Source organism: Macaca fascicularis, chromosome 1 (assembly GCF_037993035.2).
Source record: "Macaca fascicularis isolate 582-1 chromosome 1, T2T-MFA8v1.1".
NCBI lineage: Eukaryota > Metazoa > Chordata > Mammalia > Primates > Cercopithecidae > Macaca > Macaca fascicularis.
The window spans coordinates 60,877,644-60,895,720 of record NC_088375.1 but is presented as its reverse complement, the minus strand read 5'-3'; the positions used below and the strand labels follow the sequence as shown (position 1 = coordinate 60,895,720).

The 18,077-nt window shown below is 50.3% G+C and overlaps 1 protein-coding gene across 17 annotated transcripts in view; it reads right to left on the bottom strand.

Moving 5' to 3' along the window:
• Nucleotides 1-4,136: 4,136 nt before the first annotated feature.
• Nucleotides 4,137-18,077, bottom strand: part of PPFIA4 (PTPRF interacting protein alpha 4) — a 52,714-nt gene continuing 38,773 nt past the window's right edge. For 9 of the 17 annotated variants that reach the window (XR_012431638.1, XM_015448325.3, XM_015448330.3 and 6 more), the window contains 5 exons: nt 14,735-14,832; nt 13,900-14,075; nt 11,064-11,132; nt 7,100-7,280; nt 4,137-6,537 (listed from right to left, as the gene is read on the bottom strand). Coding sequence is in view for 8 of the 17 variants with exons in the window: in XM_015448325.3 (XP_015303811.2) it covers nt 6,488-6,537; nt 7,100-7,280; nt 11,064-11,132; nt 13,900-14,075; nt 14,735-14,832 (574 nt within the window). In the remaining 9 variants the exon portion in view is untranslated. Of the gene's footprint in view, nt 6,538-6,778; nt 6,890-7,099; nt 7,281-11,063; nt 11,133-13,899; nt 14,076-14,734; nt 14,833-18,077 lie in introns of those variants that run through there. The other 8 variants (XR_001489789.3, XR_001489797.3, XR_273165.4 and 5 more) reach the window with 2 other exon arrangements.

Sequence of the window (18,077 nt, the reverse complement as noted above, 5' to 3'; positions counted from 1 at the left end):
GGGAGGGTAAAGGGGTCCACAAAGAACAATCGAAGAGAAGCTGGGTTCTCTTCATTTGGGGTGCTATTTTTCAAATATTAGCTTCCTGAGGGTAGAAGGTGGGTGGGAAATTGAGAACAGAGATTTTTGGTTAGACATTACACAAGGATTAACTGGGGAGTTAACAGGAGCTAGAATTCAAACGGAACATGGACATCTACTGAAAACGTTATTAATTCCAACAGCTTGGGGCTAAGTTCATCTGATTTACTGCAAATTATAAGTTTCAGAATCATTACCAAAGCAGGGATTCAGAGCATGGTACATTCCAGCCCTACTTAATTCTTTGGGGCCCTTGACAATGGACTTAACCCAGTGTTGCCTGAGGCTCTAGCGACCCCCCTGCACCCGCTCTGAGCTCAGCTGGGCCATCTCTCCCACACCCACCCTCCTGACCTTACTGCTGGAGAGGAGAGTTAACACTGTGCCCCCCCAGATTCTTCAGAAACTCTGCCTAAGGAAAACAATCAGAAGAAGCCTCTGGAGACTCACAGAACTCAGGTGAGGGTGCAGAAGGGAGGGTCTCCCCCACTGCCTGCTTGTCCCAAACCAGTCAGGCAGGGCTTATTGGGAATTCCAAATTGGCCTCCTCTGCTCCCATTGGTGGGATTTTCTTCTTTTCAACTTGGTGTCACTGAGTTTAGTCTTTCCCCCTTGGAGGGGCTGGAGAGGAAGACCAAGGTCATTTCCATGACTCTTAGCTCTGATTCACTGCCCTGGAGAATGAGGAGGGCAACTGGGCTGGCTGCAATGCCTTGGCTCTGGAATCTACATTTACTCCTTTATTACCCCCTAAAAATTCTCAGAACACATTCATGGAGGATCTTCTCCCCTCAAGTTCATTTCCTCTGCCTCTGGCACCTCCCGCGCTCCTAGGGTGGAAACAGCCCTGTCGCCTGCAGCTGTGACCTGCCCATCCCTCACCCTCCTTCTCACTGGGGTAAGAAGGGCTGGCCAAGGAAGGCACTCAGCTCTGCTGAAGCACAGGTTCTGGGGCTGCTGGATATATTTTTTTAAGTCTACTCCTCTTCAGTTATTCTGACAATTAGACAGTGAGGGTCTCGCTCAGACTCTGGAAAGAATGAACAGTCCTCAGCAATGACACTGGATGCAACAGATCCCTACCATGGTGGAGTGTAGTCACTGTCTACTTACTTTTTCATGTCTTTAAGTCCTTAAGGGAAAAACAATTTGCTAGAATTCCACAGGTGTGAATGGCAAACTCTGCTAAACAGGAGCCCAGCCTCACTCGTTATTTTCACAGAATAAACAGTTGTTACCAAAGCAGGAGGAATTTTTTTTTTTTTTTTTTTTTTTTTTTTGACGGAGTCGCTCTGTCGCCCAGGCTGGAGTGCAGTGGCACGATCTGGGCTCACTTCAAGCTCCGCCTCCCGGGTTCACGCCATTCTCCTGCCCCAGCCTGTCGAGTAGCTGGGACTACAGGCGCCCATCACCACGCCCGGCTAATTTTTTTGTATTATTAGTAGAAACGGGGTTTCACCATGTTAGCCAGGATGGTCTCGATCTCCTGACCTCGTGATCCACCCGCCTCGGCCTTCCAAAGTGCTGGGATTACAGGCGTGAACCACTGTGCCCGGCCACATGGGGACTTCCTTAAATTAGCAAATGCTTAATCTTCACAACAGAATTACAGAGAAGACTCCAATTAATGAATAATGAGTTGGAGTTCTTTAGGGAGATTAGCTCAAATGTGTTCTTTAGTTGGAAGCACCTACAATAAATCAAACCGGGTTAATCAAATGTTGCCTAATAATGGACTTTAGGGAATCCACTACAATGAAAAGATAAATATTACTTAAAATTGGCATACCAATTGTTGGTGTGTAAATAGGAACTTCTTAGAGTGCTGAGATAATTGGTGTGAACTAAATGCTTACAGTGCTACTTGTGGCACTCCGATAAGCATTCCTAGGGATCTAACCTCTCAGAGTAATTTATTTGGTAGACTGGAAAACCTTCTTAAGTGCTGCAGGTGTAGACAGGGTGGATCAACTGGAGAGGGAGGCGGCGGAGGGATGGCAGAGGGTGAGAGGAAAAGATACCCCTCAGCTCAGGTATCTGTTTCCTGGATAAAACGCCACCCCAACATGTTAGGTTCCTTGGGCTTCCCCGGGCTTCTGGACCCCAGGCTGGGGCAGAAAAGCCTGAGGGCGGGCCTGGAAGACTTCAGGTTGAGCCGGGATCTTGGCTAAGGAAGCTCAACCCAGTCCTGAGTGGGAACTCCAATCATAGCCCCTCCACGATTCTGGCTGTGCCTCATCCCTGTCCCCCTCAGCCACAGGTCCCCACTTGGATCTGGGCTCCTGGCCCCTCAATGCTTGGAACATTCCTAGAGGGAGCAAAGGAAAGGGTTCAAGGAAAGACACCTAGATTCTTCTTCCATACAAGTGCAGATGGAACCATGATGTCCAGTTCTCACCTTAAGCCCAGCATGTCCAAAATCAAACTCCCATTTCCACATAAGTCGGCTCCGTCTATATCCCCTGTCCCAGTGGAAGGCAGCACAACGAAGTCATAGTTTTCCTGGATCCCTCCAGTGAAGATCTCATTCCCATGGCTAGCCAGTCACCAAGGCTCATCAATTTTACCTTTGATCCTGAAGAGGGTAGCAAGGGACTCCCAGAGGCCTGTAGGCACAGGGCCAGTACCTTCCCTCACCTCTGTTTTCCCTCCCTGGGCTGTGTCCAGGGTGCCTTGTCCCACTCCCTCCTGTCACTTGTGCCCATGGACTCTGCTGTCCTTGTTCCATCCATGTTTGGGGCACCATCAGCCTTAAAGAGGACACAAGGATGCAGGGTGCACTGTGCTACACAAAGGGGAGTTCACCACTCATGGGAACAGGGGAAACACAGCCCCCCAAAGATTCATAGCAGCCAAAGACCACGTGAGTTGTACACACAAAGGAGTCAGCGAAAGGGAGCTAGGTAGCTTGGGAAGGCTTGTTGAGGGGCAGGGGCTTGAGTTCACTTAAAAGAGAAGATAGCAACATTTGATAAGCATTCCTTTTCATCATGCTACTCCTAATGAAAAAAACAAAGACAAAAACTCCTGGCTCTGGGTCAGGAGTTTGAACACACATATCATAATTAAGGACAAGGCACCGGAGTCAGGAAGGCCTAGGTTTAAGATCCACATCTGTCTCTTACCAGCTGTATTATCTTAGTCTTAAAATGTCCTATTCTATAGAATACTAAGAATATATCAGAGTTGTGAGGATTCATGAGTTAATATATTTACTATGCTTAGAATAGTGTCTGGCAAACAATATTACTCAGTAATTTTTAGCTTTTACTAATATTAATCCTTATACAACCCTCTGAGAGAAGGCTGGTGCATTTATTCATTTGAGGATATACACCTAGGGGTGCAGAGATCAACGAGGCTGCCCCAAAGGAGGGAACTCGCAGTCCAGCGTGGGAGGCAATCACTGCCCAGCCTGTGCAGTGTGCAGAGTGTCCAGAGAGCAGAGGTTGCTGGTTAACTAGTTCTGCTGGGGAAAGGCAGGTGATGCCTCCCCAGTGATGCCTGAAGTGGTCTTGTCAGCTCAAAACTACAACGGTAAGGACAGAAGCAGTCGTGCTGCCTTCTGGTGACGGGGTTGGGTGGACACCATGTTTCTGAGTTAGGTGGACTGGGGACTGGTGGGAGGAGGAGAGGTGAAGGAGCCAAGTCATGAATGGCTTCTTAGGCCACACTGAGGAGGAACTGCAACTCTGAGCTAGAGGTGCTTCGAGCTGCTGAAAGTGGGAACAGTGGAGTGATGTGACCAAGCGGCATTCAGGAGAAGGAACTCCAGGAGCAGCGGGAAAGGGTGACAGCCTGACCAGGTGAGAGAGATGAAAGAAGACACCAGGCTCCTCTCTCCTTATCTGGTCCTTTACCCACTGGGCACATGTAACCCAAACATTAATCTATCAATCCTGTGCTTACATAAACAGACAGTTATTGACTGTAAGTTCTGAAAATTGTATATTTCCTTCCCAGAGTACAGCAGCCTTTACGACTGTGAAAGCAGCTGGAAATCTCAGGTGAGTTCAGAGTTTAAAAAAAAAAAAAAAAAAAAAGACTGGAGGCCATTTGTACATTATCTTAAAACCAGGTTGTTTATTAGTACGTACACACCCACACTCACACCCACACACACCCATACACCCATTCCTGATGCACTGAGCAAGTACAGTACTGAGAAGGGACCTGATGAGATACAGGAGGCTGGTGTGGAGGGCTCGGGTCACTGGTGACTCACCAAAGAAAAAAATATATTGACTATGAGGCAAGGGATACACCAAGACAACAGCCTTCCATCACTGCACAGATTTCTCCAGATTTCTCTTCTTAACACCTCCCTGCAATACTTCTCAGGGTGCTCTGAATGGACCCAGCTATCCTGGCACAGCTACTGCCTTACAACATGGCCAACAGTGGCAGGAGTTGTAGAGGAGAGAGGCTGGGACTGAGTCTCCCATACAGCCAGCCCATCAAGAGCACCCTGAAGGAGTCAGATGGCTGTGCATTGCCCAACTCCACCAATCTTAGGAATCTCCATCATCTTAACAACCATTATGCAGGGATGGGAGCTCTTTATCTCCATCCAACTCATTTTCTGCACAATAATCCCTCCATCTCCACTCCCAGCAACCTGATGGCAGGGAGGCCAGGGAACACTAAGGGAGAGCAAGGGCAAGTGGCTGCCTTGCCCAAGCCTAGGGGAGAGCCCATCCCACCACACCACTGATGAGCCTCTCCTCTACTGAAAAGGAGCAGCAGGCTCTAAGCCCTGGCACTGCCCAGGTGCCATTGCTCCTTCTGGACTGGGTGCCCTGGCCCATTATCTCACCTGCAAGCCTAGCCCCTGCTCAGAACTCAAGGTGATCAGGTTGCAATGCAGCTGCTCCAGCCACCTGCAGGATGGCACTGCACTGGCCCCTCTCCAAGAAACACGTGCCAGATGCTTTTCCTTTCCTCTCACTTTGATGAAGCCCTAGGTTCCATCATCCCACCCTGAACATAAGTCTTGAACATTTTCAGGCACCTAGGTAGGATGAGAGAGTAGGTGAGGAGGGGGTGTTTCTTGGGAATAATATTCCTACCAAAACAGGACCTGTATCCCTCAGCTCAGGTTCCCACCATGCTGCTGGGGAAAGCAATGAAAATGGTGGAAGCTGGGTGGATCTTAGGAATTCCAGGAGGAGGCAGTCCCTATACACCAAAAGAGCTCTGGATGAGGGTTAGGTGATGTGGGGACAAGCAGGAGAGTGGCTGACTTCACCAACATTGGTTTTCCTGAATCTGGGACATGAATCACTGTAGGAGAAACTATATTCTTCCTGGGAGGTCAGAGAAAGGAGGCCTCAGTCTGCCTTTTCCCCAAACTTGACTTTAGGGTCAATGTATATTCCATCCGCCCATCATGTTCATTTTTATAGGGCTGGGATTACTAAAGTGAGGCAGAGGAGGAGAGAAGGGAAAGGGATGCTGGGAGCAGAGCTAGCAATGCATGGTTAGATCTGTTCTGCCCCAGAGTCAAGATCCACACAACCTCCCTTCCCCACAGCCCAGCAGAAGCTCCACCCGATGGTTGGGGCAGGGGACATTCCCCCTGCCCTTTGGGCTTAAGGCTACCCAGAGGCCATCGGCTCTCTCTCTGGCTGGTCTGCCTGCACCTCTTATTGGGCAGGGGCTTAGAGTTTCCCCATCCTCACCCTTGGCTCAGAGCTCAGGGATCCATTTCTCTCTGGTTCTTCCCAAACCCACATTTGGGATTCAGCTTATGCCAGGGCCTGGAATCTCTACCTCAGTCTTCCTCCTCCCAGCCTCACCATCCTGCGGGAGAATGGGGTCTTCAGTAGCCCTTCCCAGTCCCTCCCTGTCCCCAAGAGAATGGGGACAGGAACCGCAGTCATGGTGATGGGTTGGGAGAGTGATGATGCTAGGGATGCCAAAACCAGCTGCCAAACCATTTGGCACAGCCAGACGTGGAAAGAGACCCTAAGGTTGAATAGCCCAAACAGGGCTGCGTCTGAAATGACCCTTTCTTAGAAGGATCATCCCAGCCCGTGGCCCAGGATCCTGGTCTTGGTGGAGGCTGCGGTGCAGACCAGGCTGGGTCCAGAAGAGGAAGGGTGGCTTCACATCCACCCTGGGAGGCCCTTCTCTCCTTCCCCCAGAATCCCAAGTGTGGACAACCTGGGTGCCTCCACAATACCAGGAGACCCCAGCCACACCCACCAGACTTACAATGGACACACGGTGGGACTCTGGGTAGTGGGGTGCCGAGGGGGTGGACGAATATATTCTGAGATCCAGGGCAACCGTAAAGTCACGGACGAGACTAGGAGCCGCGGAAGGAAAGGGAACGAGCAGGAGGGGTCAGGGCCAGTAGAGCCTGTGAAACCCAGAAGAAGGAAGCCAGCCCTGGGGGCCGTGGCTAGTCCCGGAAGGCGGAGAGCATGTGTCCGTAGAGATAGTGGGAGTGAGCTGAGGGAGAGAGAGAGACAGGCATCACACTGTGAGACAGGTTGCAGGATGTGTGCGGCAGCGGCAATGCAGCGTGCTCCAAGCGCAAAGCGCCCCGGGCCAGACGAAGCAGGAAGGGACAAGCCGGGCAGTGCTGGTAAGCGGGGCTGGAGCGGCAGGGCCAGGCCGGCAGCCAAAGGCAGGTGCGTGGGGCCGAGGGCCAGCAGCAAGGTGCCTGCGTCCCTGGGCCTGGCCCACTTACCCCGAGCCACGGGCACACCCCCCGTCAGACCCCGGGCGGGAGGGTGGGGGGGTCAGCAGGAGTAGGTCCGAACCGTGGAGGTCTCCAGTCTCTGCGCCCCCGCCGTCCCGGCTGGGAGAAGTCGGCAGCCGCGGGAGAACACACAGAGCGGCGGGTTAGTGCGCGCACACGCTCCCCGCGGGGCGTTAGTGCAGCGGCAGCCCGAGAGCGCGGGGCACCAGCCTCGGCCTCGCCCCTCTCCACCCGGCCCGGCCCCAGGGTGCCAGGAAGGAGCCCGCGCTCGGCTGGGCCTCGGCCATGCCCAGCCCGCCTGTTACTCACCTTCAGGCATGATCTTCTTTGGCGGGGCCGGTGGGGGCTGCAGGGACCCCAGGGTGGACACACGGAAGCCCGGCGGGAGGGTCTCCGCCGAGGCGCTGAGCATGCCGCCGCCACCGTGGTGCTCCCGCGGCCGGAAGCGCTTCCTCCAGGAGGGCGCACGGCGGAACACCTTGTCATCCCCCTGCACCGTGGGGAACACCAGAGGCCCAAGGGCCTGTTGGAATTGCCATCCTCATGCCCTGCCTGGAGGGGGCCAGTCGCAGCTGGTTCTAGGGGCACCACTCCCACCCCTTTGGAAAGAGGGAGCGAGGTCACTTTCCCTTTCTAGCCTTGAGTCTTTCCATCTGTACAGTGAATGGGGAAACCCTGCGACTCTGAAATTCCCTGTCTCCGGGTGGCGGATGGAGGGAGTGTGTGAGGGAGAATCTTGTTGGGTCTGCCATCCTGCAGTTGAACTGTTTCCCAGCCCACCGCAATCTTCTCAAAGTGGGCTTGGCATGACCATTCACCTTTCAAGGCATTCCTCAGCCTCAGTCCATGGGAGGTGACAGCCAGTCCCTATATACACCGTCCTGTCCTTCTGGGGCCTCCGAATGGCTGTAGCCCAGTATGCCGGAAGAGTACTGTGTCTGGCGGGAGTCAGACACCTGGCTCTGCCATTTTACTGGCTATGTGACCCTGTACCAGGTGAGTGACCCCTCTGAGTCTGTTTCCTCATCGGTAAAATGCCCGACCTGTTTCTCAGGTTGCCTATCACTAATGGGATCAGATGAGATCACCCTGTAACAGGGATGGGTCAGGCAGACCACCAAGCAGACGCAGGCTTCTCCAAAGGACATGGCAGGCAGCCCCCCTGCCATCTGCCCCCCCTCACCCATGCCAGCCATGTCTCCAAAATAACCATCTCTGCCACAGGGCACCCAGGACCCCAACCCTACAGGATCCCCCTCTGCACAGGCCTCCGCACCCCACACTTAGAGCCTCCATCACCCTGCTTGGAAGTCATGCCCAATCTCCCTCCACCCCATGTTCTCGGAGCTGATGCAGGCAAAGTGGGACTAGCAGGAACAATGGACATTCACCCGCCTGTTCTTGCCTCAACAACCCCTCCCAGCCCTGACCCCCTAGGGTTTGTTGTACATGCCCTGAGTGGGTCAAATGCTCTGATAAATTCTCAGCACCATGTACCTCTCTGTCACAGCACTCATCCTAGTAGCACTTTTATATGTATTTATGAGATTATTTCATTAATACAGTCATGCACCACATAATGTTTCAGTCAGTGATGGACGGCATAGACAATGGTGGTCCCATAAGATTATAATACTTTTACTGTCCCTTTTCTGTGTTTAGTTATACAAATACTTACAAATGCCAGCAGTATTCAATACAGTAACAAGCTGCATAGGTTTGTAGCCTAGGAGCAACAGGCTATACCATACAGCCAAGGTGTGCAATAGGCTATACCACCTAGGTTTGTGTAAGTACATTCTATGATGTTCACACAGTGATCAAATTGCCTAATGATGCATTTCTCAGAACTTATCCCCGTGGCTAAGCATCATTAAGCCATGCATGACTGCATCTCTTTCCTCCTCCTTTTCCCACCTCCTTCCTTTCTCCCTACCTCCATACCTTTCACTTTCTCTCTCACTCTTTCTCCCTCTCAAATTCTATGCTCCACGGGGCAGAAACCATAATCTTTTTTGTTCCAACCAACGTATCTCCAACTTCTGAGCAGTGCCTGGGATCACATTAGGTACTCAATAAATATTCATTAAATGAATAGGTGGCAGCTGGCTCTTTATGCAGGAGTCCCATTCCTGAGTTTGTCGGGAACTTGCCTTGTCACTGCTATCCTCCCCATGATCCTGCTCTTACACTAGCCCAGAGCCTCTTTTCTCTCTCCTGCCTTCCCCTTGTCTCCATTTCCACCTTCAGCCAACCCTAAGGACCTGTTTCTGCATTCCTCCCCGGTCCCCTAATCGTCAGATGTTACTCCTTCCCGCTCCCCTCTTCCTTATTTCCCTTCAGTCCTCATCTCCATGTACAGGGAGAACTGGATACCGCCCTTAAGAGCCTTGAAGCTTCAGAAGGGACACTAAGAACCAAAATCGGCAGAGGGTGTGGTTGCAAGAGACAGCTCAAGGTTGCTGATGATGTGCTAGACAGCTGGACAGGAAGCAGTCTCCTTGGACCCCAGACCCTCCCCTCACCCTCAAATCTTACCTTATTCCCAGGACCTGGCTTCTACTCTACACTTCCCACAAAAACCATCCTCTCTAGCCCACACCTAGTTGCAGTCCCAAAAACTCCACTGCACAGCTCTATGTACACCCCAATGTCTAATCAATAACTCCACCCAAGTGTCTGAGGCCTGACAGGTCAGATAGCTCCACAAGCTTCCCAGAGGAAGTGGAACAAGGGGGAAGAGCTCAGAAATCAGACTCGCATCTGTTCCGGTCCTGCTCTGCCACAGCAGATAAGTTCCCTCTTTGAGCTTCAATTTCCTCATCCGTAAGATGGGCATCATAACCTATCTCATGTGGTGATCATTACCATAAAGTGAGACATCGTCATCACTAACCACCATACCTGGCACAATACCTGGCACAGGGCAGGCATTCAAAGAATATTTTTGTAAGGAGTGAAGGACTACATAGCTTCTAAATTAGACAGCACCACACTAATAAATATATGGGAGTCATTTCTCCAGAGAGCAACAAAGAAAGCAGAGATCCTAAGTGCACGTGGAATTAGTGGGAGGGTCAATACCACAGGGGCATTAGGAAAACAGAGATCTCTCAAGAGTTGCAACAGCTCTGGGTTGGGGTGGGGGGGCTGCCAGTTTATCCCCTTTAAGGTATCTAAATGACCAAAACAAATACTTATATAAATATTTTTTTCTCCCAAACTTCAAGGTACCTCTGTGAAGAAAACACTTCCACAAAAATTCCTGAGAGTACCCTGTGTCTCCCTGAGGCAGAGCAATCCTTCTACAAAGGTGGATTTTAGCCCTGTTTTAAACCCTACTAAGAAACAGTGATCTGACTGAAGACGGAGCAGCGAAAAACACTCTGGGCTTTCTTTTAACTTGTTTGGAACCAAATCAACTAGGGCAGACCTGACAGGCAAGGGCAGTGATAGGAAAGTGAGGCGGGAGGAAGAAGGGAGGAAGAGGAGACGGGGGCCGAGGAGGGGCTATGACCTCAGCAAACCAGTGCAAAACAAAACAAAACAGCAGGATGCTTAGGTTGGCATCTCAAAGGGGACCATAGCTCAGAATGCCCTCAACTCAAGGGGAAGGCCTGATGAAATCAAGTGCAAGGGACTGTTCCTTCAGTGACCAGGAGGGTGGAGAGAGGAAAACTTTAACTTGGTGTGAAGGTAGACCAGAGGGTGAAACTAGGGAAACCTGGGATGGTAAAAGCCTGAGCGTGTGTTTAGCTGTGCAGACTGCACTGGTGAGCAGGAGAGCAAACCTGTAATTTAACAACCTCAGCAGGGATCTGCCTCCACACACCCACACTCCTGAAGGATGGGCTGGAATCTTACTGAGTAGGCTGGAGGTGTGCTGAGCTCAGCACTGAAGAAATACGGTCTGAGACATCAAGAAAAAGGTGTGATCCCAAAGATATGGCCCTTGGGGAAAATCTTTGATCCTATGTGGATAGGAAGGCAGGGCATAGAATTAGAAGATGATGGAAGTACAACACATGGGCCTTCAGCTTTTGCACAGGAGTTTCACAGAGACTTCTCCACAACCTATTACTACCCCAGACAAGTTCTTCTAGGGCTGGTCCATTTCCTCAACCCCCTGACATTCATCATCCCCATCCCCTCTGGCTCTCCTCCCTTAGACTAGCCTTCCAACAATTAGCCCAGGGAAGGCAGAACTCATGAACTTCAATCCAATTAAGATGACCAAATCCCCAAGGTTTCTAATTCATGGCCAGGTACTCACGTCATCCAGCTTCCGGTCTGTGCCCAAGGCCAACAGGTTATTGAACTCTCTTTCCATCACCTGGCGTGCCTGGAGTCCATAGAGCAGGAGAGGGAAAGGTGGGAAGGGCTATAGTTAACTACCTTTATGCCATCTTTCACCATTTTCCTAGGGTCCAAGGGCAGAGATACAAGGCTTCAGTGCATTTAGCCTGTTAGAGGCCTTTACACACCTTTCTGAAGCTGCTCCTTCAAGCAAACTCATAAGTAAAGCTGTAAGCCTAGGATTCTTTCATATACAGCAAATTAGAAAAACAATTTTTTTAAAAAAGTAGCAGCCTTGGCAACATAGTGAGACCCTGTCTCAAAAACAAAAACAAACAAACAAAAAAATTTCATTAAATGGGCGTGGTTGTGAACACCTACAGTCCCAGATACCGGTTGGGCAGGAGGATAGCTTGAGCCCACCAGTCTGAGGCTGCAGGGAGCTATGATCACACCTGCACTCCAGATTGGGTGATACAACAGGACCCTGTCTCTAAGAAAAAAATAAGTAGGATCATAGAACACATAGATAAAGAGACTTCACCTAGTTGGAAAAAAAAAATTGTCTGAAAGGGGAAAATCGTGCCTGTCTTTCTGGAGGGGTACGTCAGCATGTAAACCATGGATAACCAGAATGTGACTGATTTGGATTAAATAAATATATCTGATAAGTTTTCACATCAAAAACTTAAAATTAGGAAGCCTGCTCAGCTATGGATATTGGTTGTCCCTGGGCTGTGTACATACAGACTTTCTTTAGGCCTCCCAGGAGATTAATTCATTCACAGTTTTCAGAAATGCCAGAAACAGAAAAGTTTTCAAAACTGCTACCAGACCTTTTTTTTTTTCTTTTTTTTTTTTTTTTTGAGTGAGACAGTGTCTCATTCTGTTGCCCAGGCTGGAGTGCAGTGGCACAATCATGGCTCACTGCAGCCTTAAACTCCTGGGCTCAAGCAAAATTCCCACCACAGCCTCCCCAGTAATTGGGACTACAGTCATGCATTACCAAACTCAGTTAATTTTTTAAACTTTTTGTAGAGACTGGGTCTCACTATGTTGCCCAGACTGGTCTTGAACTCCTGACCTCAAGCAATCCTCCCACCTTGACCTCCCAAAATACTGAACATACAGGCCTAAGCTACCACATCGAGCCATTTTTAACCATTTTAAATGAGGGATTCCATATTGGGTCAGACACTACTTCTTCCGACAGCTCAATGACTGGGTCAGGATATTAAGAAAGGTTAGAAAGCCATGGAGAGGTGTCCCTGCTGCTATTTACAGAATTATTGCTTTCCTCCAAAACTGAATGCATTCGAGATAGGAAATCAAAGAAAGAGAAAAGTCCATTTCTGGGTAGAAAATATTACGCATAGAGTTCAATAAGGACAGTCTGGGCCAGTATTGGGAACATAACATTTTTAGAAATGATCTGAAAGGAGAAGCATAGTAAATTTCAAGTATCCAAATGACACTGCTCCTCTGGGCAGTGAAAGGGGAGGAGGACAGGTGTACATTTCAGAAGCATCTCACAAAGCAATGTGAGTGGGTAGGAAAGTGGCAGATGAGGCTTGTCCAAAGTGGGCAAGTGGAGAAAACTGTACTTGGGGGAGAAATCCAGGCTTCTCTTGGAGAATGAAGGGATCTGTCCTATCCGTTTTGACTGGCTGGGGTGGGGGTGGGGGGTCACTGCAGAATGCCTACAGGACACACTGGCCCTGTACACTGCCACACAGTGTGTAAAAGGCCTAACACACTGCCCAGAATTACGAGACAACACAGCCCTACCCGCACTCGAGCCAAAACGTGTCTGCTCCCAGAATAGCCTGTGCAGCTCTGGTGGCTGAATTTCAAAAGAGATCTGACAGCTGCAAACAGTCCAGACAAGGGCAGCTAAAACAATCAGGGAACAGAGGCAAGTCTATATGAGGAAAGCCTAAAAGAATTAAGAACACTCTGTCTGGAGAGACAAAGGCTTGGGCCCAGAGGCAATACAATCAGAGTTTATGAAATTATAAAAGGTGAGAACTGGTTAAATACAAATAGCCTTACCAAACCTAAACTATTAGGAGGAGGTAGTTCCTTCCCCAGGGGCCTGACAGGGGCATTCTTAGGACAAATAAAATCAGGAAGTACTCCACACAACAAGCAGCACTTCTAGAATCTATTACCCACAGGAAGTTAGAAAGGCCAAAAATATAAATAGGTTCAAGAAAATTTAGATATATTCTTAGATGACAGCTCCATAAAAATGATGAAACGTAATTTCATGAGATGTTTAATCATTTGAGCTGTTGACAGAGAGCCAAAGCCCAGGCATGGAGAGGCTCTGGGCTGTGTAATTTGGTATATTTTGCTTTTTTAAGCCTGGGGGCCCAGGAGCAGATCCCTAGGGTGGTAGACAAAGGTGATATGGGCTCTCTGGTCCCTACGGGCCATGGGGCTCATTCCCCTCTAAGAAAAGTCAGATCAGAGAAGCAGGATGAAAAGGAAGGCTCAGCGTCTCAGCTATGAAGTGGGGTTAGGAGGAGATGGAGGTACCCAGGGCAGGATGGGGATGTGCATTGTAAGAGCACACTGTGTGCCAGGCCCGTGCTAGGTGTGCCCTGTATGTGAAGACCATGTGTTCCCATGAGGGCTTGCTTATGCACAGGGGACCACTTAGAGGAGGATTGAGGACATCGTGATCCCCTCTGGCATAGGCCCTAGAAAAGCTCCCCAACCCCAAGATACCTAAGCCTTTGTGTATGAGGGAAAGAAAGAGAGCAAGTAAGACAGGGAGAGACAGGTTGACTGATTAAAAGGCTACCCACCTGGGTGTTCTGTGTGGGGATCTGAAGGATCAGGGCCAGTGTGTTGTGGTCGAAGTTCTCGTCCAGGGCCAGCAAGGCTCCATGCACACCACTCTCATGCAGGTTTCCGGCATAATCCCGGAGCCCAATAGACTGAACCCAATGAACCACCTGGTCGTTGGTCCAGACTAGCACATCTGGAGTGTGGGGGAAGAAAAGGGATGGAAGAAGATACTACGTTTCATCAAGGACCCTCCAAGGACAGAAGCAGAACTCCCTAAACCCAGAGCCCCAGTCCACCCTGCTCTCTGGCCCCCACCCCATCCCCAACTTTCTGTATCTTCTTTCTGTCCTCCCTGGAACCTGGGCTCCTGGGGAACCAACCCCCCACTCATTTCATCCCTGCCAGTTTACAGGACCTGGGGTCAGGCCAACAGGCTCTGAGCTTTCTCCCCAGAGCCCTTGCACGGGTCATCCCCCTGCCACAAGCTGGAATAGTCTTCATATTCTTTTCACCTTCAAGGTCTTCTCTAAGATTTGCATCTCCCATCCAACCCCATCCAGATCACCAAGTTCCACAAGCACACCAGTCTATAACACCGTCCCAGAGGATTCATTGCATTTGTCCAGTTAGTGGCTGCAGTCTGGTATGTGGGGTGGAGGGAGGGGATTATAGCGAACTTGGCATGGACCATGTCTCCTCCATCAGACTGGGAGCTCCCTAAGGTGAGGCTGCATCTTCCTTGTCAGACTGGAAGATTCCCTGAGAGACAGAATGCCTCCCCTCCACTCGGCCCAAGGCAGGGACCAGCCAAGCAGGCTACTCCTGCACCCTCTCCAAGCCTGACGAGCTTACCCTTGATCTCGTGCTGGCTCTCCTCTCGCCTCTTCTCCAGCTCCTTCCGGTCATAATTCAGCCTCTTCAGACACATGATGCCATACTGAAGACTGGTTCTGCAGGCACACAGCCCCCGAGCCAGAGCCTCAGTGGGGCCACACTCCCACGCCACCTGTCTCACATCCAGCACTAGCTACAGCACGTCCAGACCTACTGCCTCCAGCACAAAGAGCACCCCAGCCTCCCCATGCTCCTCCTTCCCCAGGGGCTTGCCTGCGAACCATCCCAGGGTTACTCCCTTTCTCTGTCTAACCCATATCCTCCCTCTCAGTCAGGAAGCGGGCCTGGATTGATGGGAAAAAAGTTCTTTGAATGAAACCAACATGTCCTTCTCTCCAGGCACTGGAATGCAAAGACCCCTACCACCTGCAAGTGAAAGAAAAAGCAAAAACAAGATACCCCTTTGTATCCCTACTTCACTCAGAGTCCTTACAACGGCCTATAAGATACTCCATGATCTGCTCCGCCACCTGTCTAACAGCCCCTTCAGCCACTCTCCCTCTTGCTCTCTCTGCTGCAGCCACACTGACACCCCTGCTGCTCCTCAAACACAGCAGGCTCACTGGGCCTGCAGGCCTCAGGGCCTTTGCACTGGTGGCTGCCTCTGCCTGGAACACTCCTCCCCCAGTCGGCTGTGTAGCTTACTCCTTTTGTCTCCATTAAGTCTTTGCTTAAATGTCACCTTCTCAGTCCAATTCATTAGTCACACTGTTCATCAGATTTAAAATTGCAGTATCACCATCACCACCCCTGGCCCATACTCCCAATCCCTCTCACCCTGGTCTAATTTTTTCCTAGCATGTTTTGTCTATTAACATACCATATATTTATTATTCCTTGACTGTCTCTTCCAGTTAGAATATAAGCTCTATGAGGGCAGGGGTCTTTGTTTTGTTCACTGATCCTAAACCCCTAGCGCAGAGCAGGTACTCTACAAATGCTTGATTAATTAAATGAAATAATTAATTCACACAAATTAGTAAAAGCACTTACACAGTATCAGGTGCAGGGCAAGCATTCAGTAACTAAGCCAGACACAGAACCACAGATTCTGTGGGTCAGAAGGAACCCTGGAGGCCATCGGTCCACGCTCCCACCTAAGGCAGGAGTCACCCCTGTAGCTTCCTTCAGAGTAGTCACTGAGCCTGTACCTGAGCGCCTCCAGGGACAGTGAACTCATTACTTCTCAAGGCAGCTCATTCCCTCTTGGAAGAGCTATAGTGTTCTTCCTTCCATGAACGCTACTTTGTCATTCAGCTTCTCTGAGTTTTTCCATCTTTACAGAATTAGAATGGAAAGTCCCTCCCAACTCTGCCTGCTTTTGACTCTTACTGAGGGCACTGCTTTGTGAGATTAAATTGTGCAGCCTGCTCCCTCCTTTTCTCCCCTCACTTCCCAGCAGGAGGCTCTTCTGCCTACAACAGAACTCAGAGACGCCACTTCCAGGAACCCTTTTCTGGCCCAAGTCGCCCATGTGTTGCTCTAGCCGCTGGTTTAAGCCTTGGTCCACTGTGAACGGGCATGCGCACACACAGCTCATGACTGGAAATGCCTTCTGTCTAGTTTCAATCTCACTCACTATAATTTCCAGTCCTGTTCCTTTCTTTTTTTTTTTTTTTTTTTTTGAGACGGAGTCTGGCTCTGTCGCCCAGGCTGGAGTGCAGTGGCCGGATCTCAGCTCACTGCAAGCACCGCCTCCCGGGCTTACGCCATTCTCCTGCCTCAGCCTCCGGAGTAGCTGGGACTACAGGCGTGCGTCACCTCGCCTGGCTAGGTTTTTGTATTTTTTTTAGTAGAGACGGGGTTTCAACATGTTAGCCAGGATGGTCTCGATCTGACCTCGTGATCCGCCCATCTCAGCCTCCCAAAGTGCTGGGATTACAGGCTTGAGCCACCACGCCCGGCCCAGTCCAGTTCCTTTCAAAGCTGCTGCATACCATGGCAAAAATATAAAGTCCTTAAAGTTAAGTCAACCTGGGTTTGGATGCCAGCTCTGCCCCTTCCTAGCTGAGAGGCACCCAGCAAATGTGAGATGGGGTCACACCTGTCTTGCAGGTGACAATAAATGCAAGGGCTTAGCCCAGCCTTTGGGAACATTACAGGTACTCGGAAGTGGCAGCACGGAAGTGGCAGTGGGTGACATTTATGACTATCGTGCATGCTTGTCCTACCAAAGCAGGAGCTCTTCTAGAAGACCTGCTCGATAGAGCACCATGTCCCAAGGAAAAGAGCTCTGAGTGGGGTGTCTAGAGACAAGGATTTGAGCCCCATTCTGTAATCACCTGGCTGGGTGACCTGATGGAAATCAACCTCTATTGAACTTGTTTTTCTTATCTGTAAAATAAGGTTTTAAAATATCCCTTTCTTATAATAATTATGATTTAAAAGAAATTTTAAAGACGTAAGAACATGCTTGTGAAATGTTACATGGAATAAAAGCAGGTAGACACATAGTTTGGTGGTGAGATGTGAAAATGCTTTAGAAACTCTGAAGTACTCAAGATTCGGAGCTGAACCTAGAACCCCACGTTCAGGCCACAGTTCTCTCCTGGGGATGGGGCAGAGGGGCTGGGGGGAGGATTTCCACAGTCCTGGCTGGGGCCGGGCTGACAGATCCTCTAGCAGCCCAGACACATCCCGGCTTGGCAGGGGAACAGCTCATCTCTCCCCAGCCCTATCAATCACTGAGAAGGGGACAGGTGTAGCTGGGTCTGGCAGCCTCCAGGCAGAGACAAATGATTCCCTTTCAGCCCTAGCTGATTTGGGTGGGGGCGGGTGCAGAGGGAAGGATGCAGTCTTCCCTCACAAGTCAGCCCTCATGCTGGGGTCAGATGGGCCAAGGGTTCCAAGCCAGGAGGCTCTGCGCAGAGTGGTGCCAAGAGCACTGGACTTGAGTCAGCATACCTGGGTTCCCCTGTACTCTGCTATCATCCCTGAGTGACCTGGGTTACTGCTCCTCCCCATGCCTTAATGTTCTCATCCACAAAACAGGCACGCTAACAAGATCCCTTCCAGATTTAACTTTCTATAAGATTTCTGAGTTGGAGAGACCACAGGACATCCACAGAGCCCTGAAAGAACCTTGAAGAGCCCTATTCCTGGTCTTACTATCCAGCCACGACAAGTCTTGGCTCAAAGAGCCACCCACACAACTTGAAGCTGGATGTTAAGAAGGACTTCCTAAAAACTGCCAACTCCTAGCACCATGGCCACCAACTGCATTCTCCAACACAAATGCCTGCTGGGACCAAGCAGGTAACACAAGTGAGAGAAGAGGCTAGGGGGCTGGGAGGTCCTGGAG